The 19,893-nt window shown below is 40.1% G+C and overlaps 1 protein-coding gene across 9 annotated transcripts in view; it reads right to left on the reverse strand.

Moving 5' to 3' along the window:
• The window catches only part of PHLDB2 (pleckstrin homology like domain family B member 2), a 130,173-nt gene that overhangs the window by 9,138 nt on the left and 101,142 nt on the right, over window positions 1-19,893 (reverse strand). For 2 of the 9 annotated variants that reach the window (XM_049710296.1, XM_049710304.1), the window contains 5 exons: window positions 19,636-19,779; window positions 16,587-16,727; window positions 15,302-15,401; window positions 11,448-11,468; window positions 7,660-7,867 (listed from right to left, as the gene is read on the reverse strand). In XM_049710296.1, the coding sequence (XP_049566253.1) occupies window positions 7,660-7,867; window positions 11,448-11,468; window positions 15,302-15,401; window positions 16,587-16,727; window positions 19,636-19,779 (614 nt within the window). Of the gene's footprint in view, window positions 1-7,659; window positions 7,868-11,447; window positions 11,469-15,301; window positions 15,402-16,586; window positions 16,728-18,791; window positions 18,978-19,635; window positions 19,780-19,893 lie in introns of all 9 variants that reach the window. The other 7 variants (XM_049710301.1, XM_049710297.1, XM_033432179.2 and 4 more) reach the window with 6 other exon arrangements.

Here is a 19,893-nt window from a genome sequence, read left to right on the forward strand (position 1 = left end):
TACCTCAGTTTTAAGAGATAAAACATAGGCGAGGAAAATTATACCAAATAAAGTGCTTTACTCATAAATAAACCAAAACCAACTCCTACAAACTGTGTTCTCAAAATGTTTCCTCCAAAGTCTAAAAATTTTGGCTTGCGGGAAGTCTTCCCGTTAGTTTAATTATTCAGGGATGCCAGACCAACAACACTCTCCCCAAAGTTCTATGTAGATGACCCCTAAATTTGGAAGTCACTTTATTTGGTTCGGGATCATGTATCACCAGCTACTTTTTTGTTATGCCTTTTTGCTTGTGGACATTTTATTTCTTAAATGGTGATCTAAGATGGCCAGTTAAAAAAATGAATTCTCTTACAGGTGCGATAGAAGGGTAGTGGCCAGTTTTGCCAATAAAGCCCATCCACCGTATGAACGAGGAAACCGCATGAAGGGATTCAAGAGCTTCAAAAGTAATGCGTCTTGAGAAAGACATCACATAAACACATGAGGGAAAAAACCAAAGGGAGTAAAAGCTGCAAGACCAGATAGGATAACTAACAGAGAAGGAGAAGAACTTAGAAATGTATAACATTAAACAAAATATATTATTTTTCCCTTGTTTACATTTTATTTGACTATTCTGGAAAAAAAGGACCATGGCCTAAGTCAAAACTTATTTATTTGGATGTTCCAGCCATGGAGAACCAATGCTATTTCTCATGCATATTTATTTGCCTAGTCACTTAAATGTATCTTCTTTTCTAGACTCTCTTGGCTATAGAGAGGCTTCTGTGCCTGTATCCTCCATAGCATAAAGCCTGGCACACAGTAGGGGTTCATGTTGGCTACACACATTCATATAAAAATTAATTCATATAAAAATGAATAAGATGATCATTAGTATAGTCTCCCTAAATCATATTGTTGATCAACTCAAACCTAGGATGTTTGAGGGCTAAGAGTTCTTTTGAAGAGAAACATGACCACAGTAATGTAGGACATATGGTTTATCTTAAAATCAGTACTGTGCACACATGTTTATAGCAGCTTTATTCATAAATGCCCAAACTTGGAAGCAACTAAGATATCCTTTAGTTGGTAAATGAATAAATAAACCGTACTACATCCAGGCTATGGAATATTATTCAGTACTAAAAAGAAACGAGCTATCAAGCCATGGAAAGACATGGAGAAACTATACATGCATATTACTAAGTGAAAGAAGCCAATCTGAAAAGCTAAATACTTTATTACTCCAACTATATGCCATTCTGGAGAAGACAAAACTATGGAGGCAGTAAAAAAATTATATTTTATATACTTTAAGGGCTACTTTGGTTATTTTGTTAAAAAATAATTAATTTTTATCCATGGACACCTACTTGTTCTCTATAGCTACACTTTTGCTATTGATTTAATATTTCCTTGACATGTAAACCACTTTTATTCAGCAAAATTATTGCTGCTCTATGATACTGTGTTGCCACTACCTGATACTTTTGGGGGGATCAGAACTGCACCTGCAGTGAAAAGCAAAAGCAATTGCTATAGAAATTTAGGGTGAAGACTTGTCAATACAATGGCATGGAACAAATGAAATGCCATTTGGCTAGCACCTGTCATGCCAAGGGAGAGTCTGAAGTCACTGAAGATACACTTTGTAATGCATTACCTGTAGCACAAGACACTCATCATTGGTTTCTCCAGCCCACCTAAATTACAAGAGGAGCAATGCTTCCTCCCATTGCTCCAAATTCTGACCTTCAGAAGGCAGGCACATTTCTGATCTCGTATGTAATTACTGTATGATACTGAATAATACTGAATCACTTGGTCATTAATGGTATAAAGATGACTAGTTTTGGGCTTCCCTGGTGGCACAGTGGTTGGGAGTCCGCCTGCCGATGCAGGGGACACGGGTTCATGCCCCGGTCCGGGAAGATCCCGCATGCCGCGGAGTGGCTGGGCCCGTGAGCCATGGCCGCTGAGCCTGCGCAGCCGGAGCCTGTGCTCCGCAGCGGGAGAGGCCACAACAGTGAGAGGCCCGCGTACCGCAAAAAAAAAAAAAAAAAAGATGACTAGTTTTGCCTCCTTTCTCTGCTTAGCCATATTCTATTTTATCAACTGAAGATTACCTTTTTTATGTGACCAACTTTGGTAAAAACCCATATTCATAAAGAAAAATGAAACTTCAGTCAAGGGTACAGGAATCTAAATAGCAGATTTAGTTTTCAGTGCTGAATAATAGCTTTCAGCAAAATTTGAATTTGCTTTTTAGAATATTCACTTTAGGGGCAAAGGCAAAAACAGAAAAAGGAAGGAAAAAAAGCAAACAAGAACATTGTCATACAACAAACAAATAAATAAGCAAAACGCAAAACAAAATTCTCCATAAAAACATACAACTTTTCCAAGACTGCCTTCAGCATACCAATGTTGCCACTAAATGAAAAGCCAGTGTCCCAGAATATTTATTTTCAATTCATTATCTCAAGCATTTTTTCAGGTTAAGCAAATTATTACTCCTTATAAAATGTCTAATCTTTCTCTATTCAAAAAGATTAGACTATCTGGTCTCTTTGACAGCTGTCTGCCCTCCTCTGAAATCCTCTGGTTTTCAGTATCTCTTCTGAAAGAATTCCCTAGAATAAAATGCAAACACTGGGTGTTGACTATCTAGGGTAGAAAGCAGAATACAAACCTTTGCCTGAAACGAAGGGGTTAGAAGTATCTGAAATTCTGGTTGATGTATCTCTTAAAACCAAGCTCAGCCTTGGATGCCCTCAACCCCATACCCAGTCTTGTCCCCGCTCCACACACACACTGCTGGTGGGTAATAACTATAATGAGAGATCAACTTCCTTAACATTTTCTTAAAGCATGAACACAATGTCAGGGCTTATTAGCAATAGTAATAAGAACATATAATTTTAGGTGGTATTCAGAACACTACACTCTATGAGCTCATTCAATAATTTTAGCAGAAAACAGACTTTATGCAGAATTGACCTTCAGCTGCTGTTTTCTAAGACCCAAGACCTGTTTTCTTAGCTTTATATTTGTGTACAGTGTAAGTAATGATGTTGAAAAAGCAAAAACACTGTCTGACTCAAAGAACTTTCTGCTGGACACGAAAATGATGTCTCAACAAAAAGTGTAAGGCAAAGGTACCCACAACTCTGAGTAATTTGGTAATTCTACCAATGGTTTTTTGTGACATAATAAACCACAAGACTAAGTTTATGTTGCTAGAACTTCAGCATGGAATTACCTCTTTAAAATGTGTATAATTTCAGGATATTTTAATACATAATTTTTTAAAAATCTAAAAAAAGAGAAAAATTTTTAGTTCTTTTTCTACCTGTCTGCAAAAAGTTCCCATTTAGGATGTGCTGTCATACTATACATGCCAAACATTAGTTCCCTATTACCATTTTCCTGATGTTTATCACATCATTTTCCTTCATAAAAATAGGTACAAGCTTATCTTAGGGCAGCATGAATTTTTTTTAGGTAGATGGCGGCACAGAAGAGAAATGCTTGTTTGTTTGTTTGTTTTTTCTCTCTCTGTCCCTTTTATTTATACTAGACCTTTTGTAGGCATCTTCTACTTTGGCTTCAATTTTTTGACATTCAGAGAATCTGACAGCATATTTAAATAAATACTATTAGTAATTTCTGACCATGGTGATTGGTTAGTTATCTATGACTGCTAGCAGCACTGGGTCAGTTCTCTGCGAAGTAACTATGGAAAATGATCATGGCCACATGTAGCTACCTTCCAGGAATGATCACTCTGCAATAATGCTATCCTCTTAATGTGGCACATTTAGTGGAGTCAATTCTCATTTTCTACCTTTGGAAACCATTTAAAGAAAAAGTAAGTAGTTGAACAAATAAAATTAAATTAAGATTTTGGTGGCCACTGTGCTTAAGTCTCTAGACCTAAACTTCTAATGCTTGGTAAATCTAACTGAAGTGCCTCCCTTTAAGGTAATTTCCTGTACTCACTGCTGCACTGCTGCTGTTACCACCTTTAAATATGAGAGATGGGGTTTGAGGAGTGATCATTTGAAGGGATGCATATTTACTTTCAGTTTTTGGTGGGGATGAAGAGGCAGGGGGCAGAAAATGGAGCAGAAAAAGCCACCAAGATAGGAAAACTATAATATAGAGTGTATTTATTTATTAAAGATGGCTCAAAAATAGACCAAAAGAATGGTCAAGCTATCAGGAGTTCACCACAGGAATACTGCTTTAAAATGTTCACAATTATTTGGGAAAGTAATCTGATGTTTTCAAAATAACACCTTGCAAAAGTGCAGAGTGCCTAAGAAACCCCTCTGAGATCCCTATACTTGGAAATGAAACGGCTGCACCGTCAACTTTTATTCCTCCCATCATCATTATACAATAGTTGCCGTGTTGCTGACTTTTGTTTGTGTCCTGTTATTCAAAAGTAACACATTTAATTGGTGGGTTTACTGGCATTTACGAACGAGTACTCAAAGTTCTAGGCTTTCTGTCCTGAGAACATCAGCTCCAAGCAATCCTGCATGACTCTTTGACATCCTCCTGGGAGCAGCGGGTATTAGGAGAGCTCCTTCAGAGCAAGAGATGGATGGTTTGATGCCCAATTGTTCCACACACTCAAGTGTCTTTCATTTTTTAAAAAGTGAGATACCGGGCTTCCCTGGTGGCGCAGTGGTTGAGGGTCCGCCTGCCGATGCAGGGGACACGGGTTCGTGCCCCGGTCCGGGAGGATCTCACATGCCGCGGAGCGGCTGGGCCCGTGAGCCATGGCCGCTGAGCCTGCGCGTCCGGAGCCTGTGCTCCGCAACAGGAGAGGCCACAACAGTGAGAGGCCCGCGTGCCGCCAAAAAAAAAAAAAAAAAAAAAAAAAGTGAGATACCGTATCTTCTAATATTGAATGAAGTGAGATACTAACCCTTCTGACATTAAAAAATAATGGCAGCAAAATATTAGCTTTATTATTTATTATTATATAACTCCCTACTTAAATTTAAATTAAATTAAGTTTTCCCTTGTAACAAGGAGAAATACCTATAATTCTCAAGGTTGCTTTAGTGTTTTTCCCAAGGGACTCCTTTCCTTCTCTGACAGGATATATCCAGTAATATCAATATTTCAAACATTATGATGCCAGAATTAAAATACACTATATTTTATTTACCACAAACTGTAGCCTCTATCCTTTTCTTCTTTTCTTCTGCTCCCCAGATTTCCTGGCTATAATATCTGGTTAGATTGAGGTCTCTCATATTCTTTTCATTTATGAGACACTAACCCAAAGCTAAGTATACCTTGCTGATATTACTTTCCCTCTGTCTCTGTCACTCCTTTTTTGGGGGGCGGGGGTAAGGAGCAAATGATTCAAACCTTTGTGAAGAAAGAAATTCTATATACACGATGGTAATTTTCCACCCAAATATTTAAAAATCCATCATCCTCTTGCATTCAAGAAACAATCCTCCACTTAGCAGATGAGCAAATCAGGACCGAGAGAGTTCTGTGATCTGCTCGCAGTAGCACAGCAGTTGTCAGGTCGAGCCCCCAAAGCTCCTGTCCCAGCCTGTGGCTTCATTGCAATAGAGGAAAGTTTTTTTGAAGGCCATCATTCAACTAGACATTTTCACTTGAGACACATAATTGCTCAATGAATATTGATTAAATATTGGATGCTTGGGGGGTTGAACTCATAATGGTTCTCAGCCAATTGAAATAGATCAAACAAAGAAAAAAATCAAATATCCCGAGGTATTTATTCAGCCGACACTTACTGAATGCCTACTGTGTGCCCAGATCTCTGCTGAATGTGGAAACCAAAAGATAATTAGACATCCTCCTTGACACTGAGGAATGTACCAATGAATTATTGAAGAAAAAAACTGTATGCTGCAATGTGATCAGTGATATAATAGGAAAAAGTATCAAGTTCCATGGAAACATGAAAGAAAAATGCCCTGAAAGGAGAAATTCTCATGAGTTTCCAACTTAAGTTTCAGCTTAAAGGATGAGAAGACTTTCTCCAGGCTAAAATGGGAGGGGTTGGGGGAAGGTAAAGACATTTTGCAATGTCAGACACTCTCAATGCTCAGTAAGTACAGGTTGAGGGAATAAACAAATGAGAGGATGAATTGACTCTAGATAGTGGTGTGCTGGTAAACTAGCTCTCTGGAGAAAAACAAAACCCCTGATATGCAGCAAATGTCTATTTATATGGAGTAAATACTCCCACCGTGGCCAATTTCAAGCCACCAACATGACATCACTGATCACAGAGTTAGGAGGAGATGTGCACCTCTGGCTCTTGCCAGCCAGTTTGAGCCGACTCCGGCTCACTGTTAACTGTAGAATATTCTATAAGGATTTGTGGAATGAATGAGCATATAAATAAAAGAAAGAACAGATTACATGATCCCAAGGCTAGAACCAATATGGTCAAAGGCACAGAGATCTGACAATTCTTCGCCCTCTCAATGAATAAGAAACTCTGGGAGGTGTATCAGGAAGAGAGAATGAATGGGGAGTTGGGCTGGATCTAGAATGCCAGGCTCTGGGGTCTGACTTTATTCAAAAGGTAGTAGGGCAGGGCTTCCCTGGTGGCGCAGTGGTTGAGAGTCCGCCAGCCGATGCAGGGGACACGGGTTCGTGCTCTGGTCCGGGAAGGTCCCACATGCCGCGGAGCGGCTGGGCCCGTGAGCCATGGCCGCTGAGCCTGCGCGTCTGGAACCTGTGCTCCGCAACGGGAGAGGCCACAACAGTGAGAGCCCCGCGTATCGCAAATTAAAAAAAAAAAAAGGTAGTAGGGCACCATCACAAGCTTTTTTTTTTTTTCAATTAATTAATTAATATTTGGCTGCGTTGGGCCTTCGTTGCTATGCGCGGGCTTTCTCTAGTTGTGGCGAGCGGGGGCTACTCTTCGTTGTGATGCACGGGTTTCTCACTGCGGTGGCTTCTCTTGTTGCAGAACATGGGCTCTAGGCGCTTCAGTGATTGTGGCGCACGGGCTTAGCTGCTCCGCAGCATGTGGCATCTTCCCAGACCAGGGCTCGAACCCGTGTCCCCTGCATTGGCAGGCAGATTCTTAACCAGTGTGCCACCAGGGAAGTCCCCATCACAAGCTTTTGAAGGAGCGCTCTGACTAGATCCATATTTTAGATGCACCTTTGGCCATAATCCCCTAAGACCACCTTTGCTTGCCTCAAAGTATGAACACGAATGTGAATGGTTAAATCCTTACAAAATTTTAATATGCAGAACAGCTAATGCCTTCCTTTCAACAAAACATAAGGGTAAGATATCCTTCAAATTCTTACTCTGTTGCTGGAAATTACTTCTTTACTGAATCAAAAGTAGTCCTAATGAAGGTGGAGTCAACCAACAGAGGCAAATCCATTTTGAAGCGCAGTATACGCGTAAAGAATAGAGTAAAGGAGAAAATGGATTAGATGGTGTGTGACTGGCTCAGTCACACAGGATACAAAGAAACTATTTTCAAAGACCACCATGACACCCAACCCTCTTCTCTACTGTAGAGTCTTTATGTTTCAGATATTTGGGCTTGTACATATACATGGCCCCAAATTGATGGCTTTACTTTTTGAAACTGACAGGTGCTTTTCCAAACCAGAAACCTTCCCCAGGAATACATCTTACCTAGAGATATTGTCAGGTGAGCAGGCAGAGATGCTTGTCTCCATGCTGTCAGAGCTGTCTAGGCTCAGAGTATCAAAGGCCTGGTCCTTGTAGCTGTGATCTGGGTAGTGGAAACTGTTCAAGTAGACATTTGATTCAGATGCTGTACGGCTGTAAAATTCAGAAGACTTCTGCCTTTGACCTTCGCTCATCTGTTGGTGATTATATCCTAAGGAGAGAGCCATAAATACGTTAGTATGCCTCATTTTTTTCAGTCTTAGATCTTCTAAGGCTTAAACCAGGAACCCAAAACATCTGCCTATGAAACTGGGGCCTTGGTCTAATTTGTTTTGAAGCCAAGAAGATCAAAGAAATGGCATAATGCTCAGTGCAAAGAAGAGTTTCAAAGAAGTGGTCTTGGGAATGATCTTTTCTGTCAGCAGATCACTTGACACTTTCCTATGGCATTTCTACATCTCAGCACAACCGAGAATAATACATCAGCACACACACACAAAACCAAAACAGAAACACATTTAAAGGCCGTGAATCCTCTGATAATAGCTGGGTTTAAGTGAAGCAAGATGACTCTAGTGACAAGCAACACCAGGGTTTATGGGCAGTCACTTCTTCAGTGGTATTGCAGTTTAAAGGGTACTGGATCTGGTCCTAAAATAGGTGGATCATCTAGGTGTAGGATTTGAGAAACCCGTGTCTCACTCATATCACTCACACTTTTAATCTGGTTAATGTTCAAACGGACATTTTTCTCATTCTTTTTTTTCAAATTCCCTTGTCTGCCAATTACTTATTTAAAACACTCAGAATCAACAATCCTTCCAATGGCTGTACTCCTCCTAATTAGGGTATATATAGCTCTCTTCTTTTTCTGCCTTGACAGCCAGCCTTCAGCTAGTTGGTGATATCAACCGTATGAAAACAGAGGGATCCCATCAACAGGAGCAAAAGTTGCCACTAATAAGAGGGCTTTTCCTTACCCTGGTACCTGGTCAGCTGGCACATTAGGCCACTGGCTTGACTTTGTGTTATCCTATGGCTTTCTTCTGGTAGTTGATTTTGGGCATCACAAATCGAATTATTCTTCCTTTCAATTCTCTATTTAGCATGTATTCGGGAATCAGGGGTCATAGTGATAAACAAATCCCTTAATTCATTAAAAAGATGTTTCTTTAACCAGGACCATAGTTTGCAATCACTTTCTCCCTGATCAAATTTACTTACCAGACCTATGAAGAGTTTACAGTTGGACCATCTGGATTTTCCCTGTTTTCTTGTACTTTACCTACCTCTCTATGAGGCTTTTCATTAGTAATGAAATGGCAAAAAGCAGGCCAGAGGGCAAAAGAAGGCAAGTAATTCCAAACAGCTTCCTCAGTTGTTCATTAAATATTTCCATTTAAAAACGGAAGCCACATCCACGATGCTTTAACAAAGCATTATAGACCAAAACTAAATCTGTAAAATGATTAGCGTTCCATGAGGAGTTCGCATGCCATTAGTATGTAGAGCAGTTTTAGATGTCTACGTGAAAATATGTTAGTTCAGGTTAAGGCATTTCTGGGAAAATAAGTTTCCTTGATATAAGATGTAATTGTAAGTTATAAATATACACGTATGTAAAAACTACACATCACTTTGCTAAGGAAAGATGCAAAACATAATAGCACACCATGAGACTTTAGAGAGAATATTATTAATTGTAATGATTAATGCATAAAAGCATTACACAAAGCCAGTGCGTTCATAAGCGTGGAGCTTTTGCCTTTTTCTTTTTTCGTCTTAAGAATGGCAAAATAATTCATTACTCAAATATTTACCTTTGATACTTGAACTTTTGGAATTACTAACTGCTCCTGTTAAATCGTTTCCAATTATTCATTATGAAAAAAAAGGGGGACGATAAAAAAAAAAAAAAAACCAGAAATTATTTGAAAAGCTCACACACATATCTTTCCTTATACTTTCAAAAAAGGTTCGTTGGCAAGGAAACCTTCACACTGGCACCAACGACATGGAAGACATTTCCTTGTTTTAGTATGAACAAAACATCCCTAAAAGACAGCCCTGTCATTTCAAACATATAAGACTTATCTCCTTGGTGATGACAGGTGCCACAACCTCCCTTCCCTTCAGTTTTTCGCTATGAGGAAAAGCCAGTTCCTACAATGCAATTAACACTTTTTTGGAAAAGCAGAAAAGAGGGGGAACGTATTTCTTCTTAAAGCAACTGTATGCCCTGCTTCTCAGATGTTCCAGGATTTTTTTTTTTTTCCCCCAAAAGTACCACAGAATAAGAAAATGAACTTACCGCCTTCAGGTGAGGCAGACAGTAAACTAAACTGGCTCCATGTTTTCAGATGCGGCCATGAGGGAGAGCCGTGTTACAATGTGTGCTGTGCTAAGGACTGTGAATGTAAATTCCCTAGATCACCTCACTATGTGTTTTATTTTTATTTTATTTCTTTGCTCTCCGTCTGAGAAAACCTTGCATCACTCTGGTGGTAGGATAAGCACCTTGCATTTTCGTGGCAACTTAAATGAAAAAGGCTGCTTCTAACAAGTAGCTTCCAAGGCAAGATTTTAGTCTCCTGTGGATCCAGTGTGAGTGGGAATGTCCATCTTATGCAGTCCCTTCTATCCCCGCAACCGGCAATATTTTACTGATCTCAGTGAACTCAGCTGTCACCTGGCTTAGCCTCCTCCCTCCTGAACAATTCCAAAAAAACAAGTTACCCCTGCAATTACAATCGAGGGCATGGACCTCTCCCTCGTGACCCCAGAATTGCACCAGCGTGATTCCTAAGAGCTGGCTTTAGGATCCAGGCTCTGGTCTGGCCATTTAAAGGTACAGATACTTTCAACAGAAGGACACCATGGAAGCACAGGAGACGGAAGGAGCGTTCCTGGTAGGAGGCCCAAGAAGAACTGCTGTGCATGAAGCAGCACCAGAACAGGTGTGAGCTGGATTAAGCCACTGCTCAAGTATAAGTTATCAGGGAGGGGGTCATATATGTCCTGTTCACCACAGAATCCCCATTTGTTTAGCATTCAGATGTCACAAAATAAAGAGTCACTGACTGAATGCACTTGTTCAAGAAATTCCAAAAAAAAGTTTGTTCAGGTTTTTCCATAAGATGTTACTGAAAAACCCAAATGAACTTTTTGGCCAACCCAATATATTAGTGACTAAATAAGGAAGTGGAATGCATCTACTGTTTCGGGTGGGGCAAAGTAAGTGGACTGGAAAAAATGAGACTTCCCCAAAGCCCTGAGACTGCTTGGTTTTTTGTTTTTAAGTTATGTAGCAAGAATAATATTCAGCAGTGGGACAGCATCTGAAAAGTAAAAAGGGCCTTGTAAATGCTCTAAATCCTTCCTGTCCAGATAGAAATGGCTGTTTGAATAGGGTATTTTATAAAGTTTATAAAGTAAGACCTGATAATATCTGAGGCTGGTCACTAAGCATAGCACATACCTGGAATCCTAATCAACTCAACTCTCTTCACTGCCCCGGAAGAGCCAATAGGTTGGACGTTCAAGGCCCATTTATTATTATTATTGTTATCCTTATTTTTAATGTCAATCTCTATGAATTCTGGCTAATTGTACCTGAAAAGTGCTTTGTGAGTTAACCATTGTGGGATATATAATCTTGCCAATATTTTCCAAATGTGTGTTATATACCTTAAAATGGTTATCTGGGCCTTAATACAGAAAATGAGATGACTTAAAATTATAACCTCGGTTTAAGAGGATAAAATTAATCAGTATTTCTGACAATTTCTCACCTGCTGAGACATTCACTCTTCCTAACCATAGTCCACAGCCAGAAGACGAAGGTGCAGGACAAGTCAGGAATGAGGAGGAGAATTGATAGAGAAAGGGAAAAAGGTACAAGATCAAAAAGGATGACAAAGGGCCAGGGAAAATAAACGTCTTCCAACATGCAGTCATTGACCGTGTTAGTAACAATACCAGCGTGACAAGGTAAGATATTCACATTTTTAGATTAAATTTGAGTTTATAGAGACGAACTCAAGAAGTTAACAAAACAAAAACAAGCTTCTGATACATGCACACAGTCAAAAATGATTTGTTACAGGAGAAAAGAATTTTTCACACACGTTCAACTAGAAAATAGGGAGAATAAAAACAGGATTATATCTGTAAAACAATTCTTTTTTCCAAGAAGACATTAACAAATAGTTTTTAAGACTTAAGGTTTGTAAAATGCCATTCAATGATTTGAAGCACAGTCCATCAAACTTTATAGCAAGTCAGTCTTTTAATGCCCTACATTTCTGTCTCCCAGCCACATAAGAATCATTTATTCTAGCCAGCAATTTAGGCTGTTCTTCACTCTTTACTAAGTCTCGAGGCTTAAATGGAATGAATAGGTAGGAGCCTCCTAGATCCTTCCATCGTCTCACATAGCCTGCCGCCTGCCTTATTTATACCTGGCCTTTATAAAGGGGAAACATCATATTTTACACTTAGCCTACACACATCACAAGGCCCACTCTTTTCTTTATCTAGATCCTGAGTCTTACGAAACGGTGCTTCCGAAGCACTCGTGTTTCCTGCATGGTCTGACCTTGCAATAAGAAAATCAAAACAAAGAGGGTCATGCAGCTGCCGGTCAATGAACAGCAGCTGCACGCAGCATTGTGCTTCTAGCAAATGTGCAACAATTTTCCTCTAATGTGTAAACAGGAAGAATCATTAGACTAAAAGTCCACCATTGTACAGTTTTAAATCTGATCACTTCTTAAAGATGACAATGACCTTTCATTATTTGCTGGAAACAAAAACACCACACAGGGAGGTTGTCATACCTTTCTTGGACTTTCCTGCATGGAACAGAAGATAAAAGGACAAAGATTTCATTCATTCTAAAGCTTACAAAGGAATAGTTCACAAATTGTACAAAAGCCAATAACCATTGCAACTTTAGGATCTGAGTCCCTGGACTCTTTGCTTTAAACTCTGCTCTCAGAGATCTTTGTTTGCATGATTCATGCTGTCAGGTATACTAAAAAAGTGCTTATTGAAGGAAGGCTTATACTTACACCATCGTCCTTGATGTATCCATTACGAATAAGCAGCAAAAAAATAGTTCATTTAAGTTAATTTGTGTAAGTCACAAAAATGATAAGACCTATTTAATTTGAGTTAATGAAAAATGTGCGAGGTCTGATTTTTTCAAAACCATGGACTTTTACTTGGTGTTTGCTATTTTAATGGAGCCAACAAGTAGTAGTGAAACACAATTCCAAATGAAATTATGAGTCATCCTCCCTGGTCCTTGTGGGCCACCTGTATGGGCTTAGTAGAAAATCCTGCCAATTTCATGGTCCAATTTTAGTAGAAAATCCTGCCAATTTTAAAAACTGCAGTCCCTGACCCTTCCTCCTCTGGGCAGGGAAGCCAAGGATGGCAGGCTGGCCTCACAAGATACATCACATCCTCTTGGGTCAGCACACATATGAGGCTTCTCTATTTCCTCGGAAGCTGTCTCATCATCACCACATGAAACTCTTTAAGAGGAACACCACTCAGAGCTGCAGCAGGGAAGGACAGGCTGCAGACTTCTGGGATGTACAAAAGACCCAACAGTGAAGAACAGGGGCAAAAAAGACAGGTCAAAGACAATAGATTTTGTAGACGGTACCTAATGTGACCTAAGGGAACTGGCTCAGTTCTTCTTCATGGACCTAACATGGGGATTCCCATTATTTGGGGGGAACACAGATGAGAAAAATAGAGATCAAACATCCCTCCAGTTTCACCGTATTCTCACAAGAATCCTCTTACACAGTATTGTTTACAGGTTTGTTTGGTATAAAGGACTAGTTTTTCTTACTCTCTATCTTAAGGTAAAAACTTTCAACATAAAGTGTGGCCAGTCCAAACTTTGATGCCTTCAGCCAGTGGGAAAAATCCATTTAAAAAGAAGTCTATAAATATCACAGAGAAATGCATCAACAGAAAACAGACTTGACCCACAAGCGAACAGTGATTAATGAGAGCCAAAATATACTCATTTATGTTTATTATTTATATACCATAAGAGATATTTTTAGTTTATTAAGAAATTATGATAAAATAAAAGAGAAGTTCAATCAAATGTATTTTATTCAAAGGTTAACACTGTAAACCTCTCATATATTATAAACCACTTTTAGGAACACCACAGCTTCTATTAACTCTTAAATCACTCTGGTAATGATAGGAAATCCTCATTCAAGTGATATAGATATAGCTCACTTATCCACACACATATACACGTTATGTATACATGCATATATATACACCAATATATAAACATATTTCTAATGGTACTAGTGATTATTCCCTGGGGACATTAGCAAAGAGGCCGAGCAGTCAGAACTGCCTCTAAGCTGGCTTGGAGGGAAGGGTTTCAATCCCACTAATGAACACATTGAGAGGCCAGACGCTCATCACTCTGTCAGCATCCCCATTCACATCCCGGGCATACATCCATCACTGCATTTACCACACTTTATTGAAAGCATCTGTTTGTTTTTCTCTTCCTCATGAGACTCTAGGCATTTCAAGGGCAAAGATCATGTAATTTACTTGTATTTTTGCTGTCTAGCACCATGCCTGCTCAAAAGTGAGGGCCAATATAAGCTGACCTAAACTACCGTGTTAACACAATAAATCTAATCTGCACAAGAAGCTCACCTCTGGAACTGCCTTACAGTATTTTCTTCTAGCCCCACAAAGACTACTTGAGAACCCCATTAGAAATGCAACATGTTACAAAGAAACAGAACATGCTGAGAGTCCAAGTCTACCTGAAACCTAACAACCACATAGAATAAAAGCTCAACCCGGGCTTCCCTGGTGGCGCAGTCGTTGAGTGTCCGCCTGCTGATGCAGGGGACGCAGGTTCGTGCCCCGGTCCGGGAAGATCCCACATGCCGCGGAGCGGTTGGGCCCGTGAGCCATGGCCGCTGAGCCTGCGCGTCCGGAGCCTGTGCTCCGCAACGGGAGAGGCCACAACAGTGAGAGGCCTGCCTACCGCCCAAAAAAAAAAAAAGCTCAACCCACTTTAAAAGGCCTAAGGGAAGTCTGTCCCGGGCCACTAGTGCTCTGTGTCAGCTCAATGAGTCTTTAGCACGTGTGCAACAGGGCGGCTCAGCCACAAACCAGGCGAGTGATCTGACTTGGTTAAGTGCCTTGGTAATCTCTCAGGATCTCAGGGGTCTCTTTTTTCCTTTTCCCAATCAAATGGGAAGGTTAGTATTCTCTGTGGGCCTTTCTGATTGGGGAAGTCTACTGAATTTATAAAACACAATGGTTAGGTACCAGCCAAATGTGCATATGGGAAAACTTATCTCAGTACAACAATAAGGAAGTATACATATATATATCCCTCCCCTAAGTGGACACGTGAAGAGTAAAGTTGACCGAATCACTTTGCTGTACAGCAGAAATTAACACAACATTGTAAATCAACTATACTTCAATAAAATTTTAAAAAAATGAAAAGAGTAAAGTTGAGGACTTAGGTTGATCCCCTCCCTAACGATCCCCAACTCTGTTTGGTCTCCCCCTCCCTGAGGAATTCTAATGCTTGACAAAGGACATGACACTGGGCTTAAAAGGTACCTACCTCTGAGCATCCTCCGAGATTCTGAGTCTTTGGTCATGGTTGCCAGCGAGTGGGGGAGCACACTGCCACAGCTGTTGCTCTGTCCCAGGGGCAGGTGGCCCTGTGAGAAACAGGAGGAAAAACTCAGGCAAACTGCAGGCCCAATGGTCCTTCTGGACATGGTCACATCGCTGATTCCTAGCTCCTATCTAAGCGCAGAAGGCAGCGAAGGTAGGTTTTGCACCCCGTGTGTTGATGCTAAATGGTAAAGCCCAGTCGCTGTCCCTCCCCAGGAGCTCCACAGCAGTCTCAACATCACAGCCATTCCTCCAGTGGCAGCAGTTCCAAAAGTGAAGACAGAGAGGGAAAACACTGTCCAAAACCACCTTGGAGAACAACTCAAAGTCCTTCATGTGAGAGGAGCAGATGCAGGGACAAGAACGCATGCACATCATGCACAAGGACAGAGGAGATCCACACACATTACAAGGGCACCAATTTCCATCCGCTCCAAGTGATCGAGTGGGCTGAGAACTGGAGACACGTAATATTAACTATCCTGGTGGTTTTAGCACTTTTAAAATAGCAAATTCCTTGGAACACCAGTTTATAAAATAGACGAAAACAAAGTGATTAAGGACAAGGGAAGGACTCCAAAGTCTATCCCACTCAAAGCCTCCTTCTCACTTGCCCTTCCCCTCTTCCTGCCACGACCCCTTGGTAAGGCAGCAGAACAGGCGTGAGGGCAGCTCAGGCATCAGACCACATGGATCAACTTTCTAGCTTCAGGGCCGACCAGCTTCAGGTGACCAGGTGGACCAGTCACCTAGCTTCTTTCCACCTCAGTTTTATCCATGTATACAGTGGGGATAGTAATTAGTACCTCTACTACCTAGTGTTATTGGGTTTTACAAAGAAACAATCCTCGTCAAAGGCTTAGCCCAGTGTCAGCTCCAAGAAATGGTTCGATAAATATTTTTTGCCATTATTCCTGGAATCCAGACCTTATGTCCTCCAATTTCCATATCTGGGATACAGCTACGGGAGTGTGTCACATAAGTGAAGGCTACTCACCACTTGTGTGGTGGTAGAAAATACCCTGGACCAGGTGCTTCGGTCCCAGAGCGTATAATTCCAAACATCCTCTGAACAGGATAGAAAATGCAATTTAGTTATGACGTCTGCCCAACAAGCAAACTTAATGGTATATTATTTAGCATTTTCTTTAGGGGCCTTTGCATGTCAGTCAACATAAGGACAAAAAGACTCACTGAAGGTGAAGCCCGTGGTTCTCCCCGTGTCCTACCTTTGGGGCGGTGCTTCTCCCCATAGTAGCACTGCTGAAATGAGGGGATATGGAAGGTGTGGTTTTCTTTCGAGGCAAAGTGTCACTCAGATAGAGGCCTTCTTGGTGCTGTTTTTTCCTTTCTTCCAGACTTCTAAAATGCTTTAAATGCAAATGTAAAGCAGAATAGCAAAACTTGACTAACTGAAACAGGTCACTGAAGTAATTAAGAGGTATGCATTTACAAAGAAGCTTTGGAATTTTAACACAGAATTTTTAAAAATTACTCAACTTAGACTTGTATTCACTAAGAAAATTGGGCTAGTATTTGGTAAGGTACACTGGAAGAATTTATTACTGAACCTAGAAAAATTCAGAAAAATCCACCTGTCATTTCTGTAGTAGTGCCTGCTGCCCTGGGGCCTCAGGACAACTTACAAGTCATTATGATGGTTGCCATGTGGATGGCAGAACAGCCAGTGGACAAAGCAAGTAAGCAGTTTCTCCCTTTGTCTGTCTGGACAGTTCTGTGTGATGGCACGGATCCCAGTGTGAGGAGAATAAGAAAAGGGAGAAGGAAGAAATGAAGAGAAAGCATAAACAGGGAAGTGGGTTTAAAGTTAGAATCATATTTCAATCACATAAACACACTCCAAATCCACATGTTTCCATATAAGGCATCCTTCTAGACTGAAAAAAGATCTTGGCCAAGGAGCCTCTACAGCAATCCCTCACATTTAAAAATCCTTCTGTTGACTATTTCATTTTTATTTTCAGATTCCTAAGGCAAAATTTTTGCCAACTCGAAACTTATCCAAATTTTTCTTGGCCTCCCCCAAAATGTCTTCAATAGTAAATTTATTTCCTAGTTAGAGGTTCTTTAGGTTTGATCATTTTTATACTGAACTCAGGCTTTTGAAATATGTAAAAATTAATGCAACTTTGGGTTATCAAACTTACTATCAATCTCCAAACACGCCAATCATGAAGAATATCTGCAATTTAACTTTACAATGATCTGTTTATACTAGATATTTATTAACCTAAAAGTAGTGAGGAGATACAGTCCTTTAACCAAAGGTAATAGATAGTAAAGGTAGCTGTAAGAAAGGTAAGGGCTGGGCATAGGAAACTAGAGCTCACCTACTTTGCGGGGGGGGGGGGTGTCTATTGACTGACTCCTTAGGATCTTCTAGGGCCAAATTCACATAAGGATTTGATTATAATGGAAAGGAGTCTCAAAATAGATTTTTTGAATACCCCAGCATGAGTATGCAAAGAATGTATCAAAAGGAGGGCAACACTTTTGGAATAATAAATTATCTATTTTAAAAAGTGCAATAAAAAACTATTGTTCTATGGACCAAATGCACTGCCTGTGGTGTTACCCTGGACAAGCTACTCACCAATGCTGAGCCTCAGTTCCCTAAATATCAATATGGAGATAGTTCGTATTTCACGGGATTGTTAGAAGGAAGAAATGAGACATTTGTAAAATGTTGAGGAAATGTTGGCTCATAGCAGAGGAATGATGTCTATTATTATGGTTTCAATAATGTGTGAGGAAAATATTTTGTGTTGACACGGCAACTTTTTACACCATGGATTTTATAGAAATAATTATTATGGTTTTGAAAAATACCTGAAGTAAGTTGAAATATTTTGGTTGAATGGGAACTGAAGCATGAGGATGTGAAACTAGCTCAAACATATCAAAAGCCAGGAGAGGACAATCAAGGTCTCAAACTTTCTAACAATCCCCACACTCTTAGGCCATAATAAATGTCCTTAAAAAAAACAGGAGTATGCATCTTATCTTTTTAAAAAATACCTTTGGAAGACCCTAGCACATATTCTGCAACCCACCTGCCACTTCTTTGTTAGGTTTTGAGTTTTTAAAAAGGGACCAGGGGGACTTCCCTGGTGGTCCAGTGGTTCACTTCGCCTTCCAATGCAGGGGGTGCAGGTTCGATCCCTGGTTAGGGAGCTAAGATCCCACATGCCCCACGGACAAAAAACCAAAACATAAAAGAGAAGCAATATTGTAATGAATTCAATAAAGACTTTAAAAATGGTCCACATCAAAAAAAATTTTAAAAAGTAAATAAATAAAAAGGGATCAGGAAAAACAAAACAAAAAAATACCTTTGGAAAAGTTGAAGAAAAGATTTCACATCAGTTAAGTTTGTTGTTAAGGTGAAACTCTAAACACCAGCTCCTAATTACCTGCTGGTCCTGTTGCTGCTGCCTTCTGTGTTTCTTAGCTGGTAGAGGAGGTGGTGTGTCATTTAAAGGAAAAGAATCGACAGATGTAGCCACGACTTCAGGCCAAGGGGCCGATGGAGGTTGAGTGATAGGATGAGGAGAAAGGGTGGAAGGAAACATAAATCCAGAACAGACAGGTGCTCTTTGCTTTAGAGGAGAAAGAAAAAATATATATGTGTCCATATGAAATGAAAGAATAAGACAAAGAAATGAAATCGATAATCTGATTGTTTTGTTTTCTTATATGTTAATCAAGAAGGCATAAATGATGGGCAGTATCTTTCAATTTAGCCTCTTGTTAAGATCTCACACTGTGAGCAACTTGGATCCGTAGGAGGTATTTTAATTTACTATTATTTACACCTCCACAGATGTTTTAAAGTAGCTTAATATTAAAAAGAAATCCATACTGCAAAACAAAATAGAAGACAAAATCAAACTGGAAAAGTGATTCAAACCAACAATTCTAGAAAGGCTTTTTGGTTTCTAAGAAAAGTAGGTTGGGCTAAAGTGCTAAGAGATATATGTATGTGTGTGTGTTTATTTATATATATGTATAGTTCATTTTTCTGAACTTACTTCTCCTAGTACTCTATACTCTGTACCATATATTTCATGGTTTCTAGTATTATCATTGGTAGAGCACTACCCCCAAATCGGTCTGTTTTTTTCATCTCACCATCACTCTTGGTCCTCTGGTCAACCAAACAAATATTTGTCTCACACACCCTTATTTTCAGTTAACCATGGGTTAATTCTTGACATGAGGAAAGCAGTGAATGAATGAAATGGCATGCCAACACACCTCTTTATTTTGTGGCTGGCTCGCCAGCACAGCTGTGGTAGGCCCAGTGGCAACAGCGTCAGCGTCAGCAGGGAACTGAGTGGAAGGGGAGAGATTCGTGGAATTGCCACATGGCTCATTAATTTCATTTACAATGATATAGCCCTAAAAGGAGGAATTCAGAAGTTAAACACAAGGAAAGCAAGAGCTGAGGCATGCGAGAGTATTAATGCTCCAGTACAATGGAGTTAGCTTAGAGCATCACAGCCAGATATCTGT

Source organism: Orcinus orca, chromosome 5 (assembly GCF_937001465.1).
Source record: "Orcinus orca chromosome 5, mOrcOrc1.1, whole genome shotgun sequence".
NCBI lineage: Eukaryota > Metazoa > Chordata > Mammalia > Artiodactyla > Delphinidae > Orcinus > Orcinus orca.